Source organism: Saccostrea cucullata, unplaced genomic scaffold, assembly GCF_032062105.1.
Source record: "Saccostrea cucullata isolate Sc308-1 unplaced genomic scaffold, CSIRO_AGI_Scuc_v1 ctg17860, whole genome shotgun sequence".
NCBI classification, from domain to species: domain Eukaryota; kingdom Metazoa; phylum Mollusca; class Bivalvia; order Ostreida; family Ostreidae; genus Saccostrea; species Saccostrea cuccullata.
The window spans coordinates 15,642-19,243 of record NW_026922363.1 but is presented as its reverse complement, the minus strand read 5'-3'; the positions used below and the strand labels follow the sequence as shown (position 1 = coordinate 19,243).

Here is a 3,602-nt window from a genome sequence, read left to right as displayed (position 1 = left end):
TTATTTTTCTAAATTCTTGATATTGATAAAAACTTTAGCCCTTTTAGCATAATTTTATACAACACTTTCATACACTTCTGTTTGCATATCAATATGGTGAGGAAAGTAAATGGTTACATGTTTTCTGAAACACCCTGTACATGTTTCTCTCGTGCCCTTCAGTTGAACAAACTTGAATCGTCTTTACCCCACGGGCGCTTTGTGACGGAGGGGTTATTGAGAAGTAGTGGAAAATGTGAAATTTCGTAATTGCCATACAAATTTGCACCTCCCTTAGAAATATGATGATTGAAACAAATAAAAAATTAAATTTGAAAAATCCATTTTATGACAATAACTTACATAGACAAACAATTTCATCAGGGACAATTGGGAACCTCATTTTTAAGATAGGTCATTAAACTGGTTCCATTTAAATTGACACATTCTCCATAAAACGAGGGGATGCCCTTCCATGACTTCATCCATCCTAAACTGGCGCATGTGCATTCCACTGGTGATGACGTCATATCCACCGTTTGTAGGGACTGTGCCCTCAGAAGTGCTTTTGGGATGGTGGTGAGGTTAGTATGATCCAGAAGTAAATCACCAAGTCGTTTATTGTTCATAAATGCATTTTCTGCGATCTGAGTCAGGGGATTGTAACTAAGAAACAGGACGCCCAGATTGAACAATCTACTGCAATCATTGTCCTGAATTTCGAAGATTTGGCTGTTTGTTATACTCAAGGCCTGCAAGGTGTCTAAATTTGACAAAACAGATGGTATACGTGTTAATCGAGTACCATTAAAGGGCAGATAGTACAGGTACTTGCTGAAATCTGGCGGGAAGATGTCACCACGAAGATATTCTATGGGTTCATTATTAACGGAAATTCTTCCAATCTTATCCGATTTTGAAAAGATACTGGGGAGAGTTGTTAATCCATTGTCCTCAAATTCTATCGACGTTAGAAACGGAAGTCCTTCGGTTATTGACTCCGTAATTGAATTTGCTGATAGTTTCTTATTTCCTTGAAAAGTCATGGTGGAAATCATTCTGCAGTCGTTTAAGGAAGATGGTAACTTTGTTAAACCAGTATTGTAGAAGTTAAGGAATGTCAAATTATTTTTGTACAAAGCAAACACATCGTCTGGCAGTTCAGGAAACTGCACGTCGTATAGATCAATAGAAAAGAGATTGGGAAGAAGGTGCATGGTTGTCGGCCATCTTGTCATCGACTCAGATCCGAAACTAAGCAGATGTAAAGAGGAGGAGAGGTTTCTCAACACATTTTCAGGAAAATCAGAAATTGGATTTCCTTGAATTGAAATTGCAATCAGTTGTTTAAGCTTTGCAATGGCACTGGGTAACTCTCTGAGTTTGTTATATTCCAGATGAAAAAATTTTAAAGTGTTTTCACTTCCTAGAAATGCATTCTCTCCAATTGTACTAATGGCGTTGTTTTCCAATGAGAGAAAGTTGATACTGACACCAGAAAAGTAATTTTCAGGTATAGTTTCAATCCCATTGCCGTCTAGGTAAAATGTCCATTTTCCTTCTGATTTTTGGATAGGTGGAAGTGACGACAGATTTTTGTTGCTACAGTACACAATCTGTTGATTTCCGTTACATTCACAAGGCAGAGGAAGTGGACAGTCTGGAATTATATTTACTCCGTATATGGTATTAATACAGTTACCAAATATCATGAAAATGGCTGTCACCTAAAATGAAAGGATTCTTAAATAAATCATTGAATAAAAGATTTATAACTCCAGATCAATGATTTGAAGATTCAGTAAGCCACTTTTAGAAAATAAAAGGAAACTAGCAGACATACTTACTGACTGCGAATATCTTGCCATGTTTTTCTAAGATTAGTACATGTACGTAATTGTGTAGTTGAAAAGTAGATCAGTGTTGATAAGAAATATGAAAACTGACAATGCTCCCACAGTATGTTTATATTATGAATATTTGTACTCATGTTATACAATTTGGTAATATATTTTCTTTGTTTTAACTAATTTTTTGCCTACCTTTTTGACACTTAAATCTTTAACCATATCAAAACCATTCTTTTTCAAATTATATGATTAAAAATGAACAAGTCGAATCCTGGGGTAAAATGAATACCTAAAGAAGTATTTTTACTTACATTGTAGCTTTAATTGACATTTTAGCGAGACGCAAATTTTTAGCGATTTGTCCTAAAATATTGGTACATGTATTTTATTTTTAGCGAGACATATTTTTAAACTTCTCATTTAAGAAACTTTTTCAAATAAAACGCATTTATTTTTTAGCGATATTCAATTTTAGTGATTTCAGTACCCTGGCTAATAATGCCAACATTAAATCTCCGCTAAAATTACTGCTGATACGGTATAAACAAGCTTTATTGGTAATTAAAAAAAAATGAAACCTGAAAATGTCAATTAAAGCTACAATGTAAGTAAAAATACTTCTTCAGGTATCCATGTTACCCCAGTTGTAGACATTCATTGTTAGACGGAGGCTGTATGACAGCCGTATATACCAAGCACCATCTATCGGTGGAATTATTTTCATTACCTTGGGAATTCTATTTTTGGAGCGACTCTGAGGGTATATTCGATTAAGCGACACGGGTTACACGAGTCACTAGAGTTGTAAATAAAACAACCTATCTTCGACACGGGTGATCAACCCGTGTTACGCGAGTATACTCCTCAGTTTACCTGGAGTAACAGGTAAAAAAAATGGCGGGAGGTGAAGTCGCATTGTTAATGCGAAAACTGTTTCTGCATAAATATGTCAGTGTTTGTATTAGAAATTTACAACGTCAATGAAAAAAGTCTGCAATATAATTTTGACACCCCCTTTTAATTTTTTTTTTTTAGTTTTTAGGTCAACCTCTTAAAATTACTGTTGTTTTAATTGACAGTTTTTTAAAAATATTTTTTTTAAATAAAGAAATTAATCCAGCCTTTTTTTTGTCTGCCTATAATTATTGCCCGAACCTCTAGATCCTGTTTTACAAATGAACTTACGACTAAAACCAAAAACTTATGTTGATTATAAATTTTTGAAAATTAACTGTTTTGGAAATTGTTACCATTAAACATTCTAAATTCTTTTCAAGAAGAATAAAATCGCAAATAATTTTTGGACTTTGTGATATGCACCTAAACACCGGTCTTAAGACCTCCGAATCACAATACATATTACCCCCCCCCCCCCCCCCCAAAAAAAAAGGAAAGGAAAGGAAAAATTGTGATATACTAGTACTGCGCGGGGTATATCGATAAAATCACATATCCTTTGTAATAGATTTATTTTTATTTATTATTTATTTTGAATTCTTATTACTTGTTAGTTTATTTATGTTTGCTTGTAAAAAAATTCTGAGACTTAACATATGTTAGATTTAATGCCCCCCCCCCCTTTGAAAAAAAAATATTGGATTTCTGCGCTTACATTATCCCCTATAACTTTTTAAAAATTAATTTAGGTCCTCACTAACAAATTAATACTATTAATACTAATTCATTCCTACTATAGCTATATATTTTTGTCCCTGCACAAAGCCGTACTAAGGAATTGGCAAGGTTTGATTTTTTTTTTATTATTTCTGATGC

General features: G+C 33.6%; 1 protein-coding gene across 1 annotated transcript; it reads right to left on the bottom strand.

The window, feature by feature from the left end:
• Window positions 1-329: 329 nt before the first annotated feature.
• Window positions 330-1,880, bottom strand: LOC134261676 (leucine-rich repeat protein SHOC-2-like). Its single transcript, XM_062744095.1, has 2 exons — window positions 1,823-1,880; window positions 330-1,699 (listed from the first exon to the last, which is right to left on the bottom strand). Exons 1-2 carry the CDS (start codon window positions 1,845-1,847, stop codon window positions 360-362), a joined length of 1,365 nt encoding a protein of 454 aa, XP_062600079.1. The 5' UTR covers window positions 1,848-1,880; the 3' UTR covers window positions 330-359.
• Window positions 1,881-3,602: the final 1,722 nt, after the last annotated feature.

Excerpts from the sequence above, each read along its gene's own strand:
- LOC134261676 (XM_062744095.1), bottom strand. The coding sequence starts at position 1,847 with ATGGCAAGATATTCGCAGTCAGTAA. Across the intron at positions 1,700-1,822 it reads AAGATATTCGCAGTCAGTAA|CCATTTTCATGATATTTGGT; the intron begins GTATGTCTGCTA and ends TTTAGGTGACAG.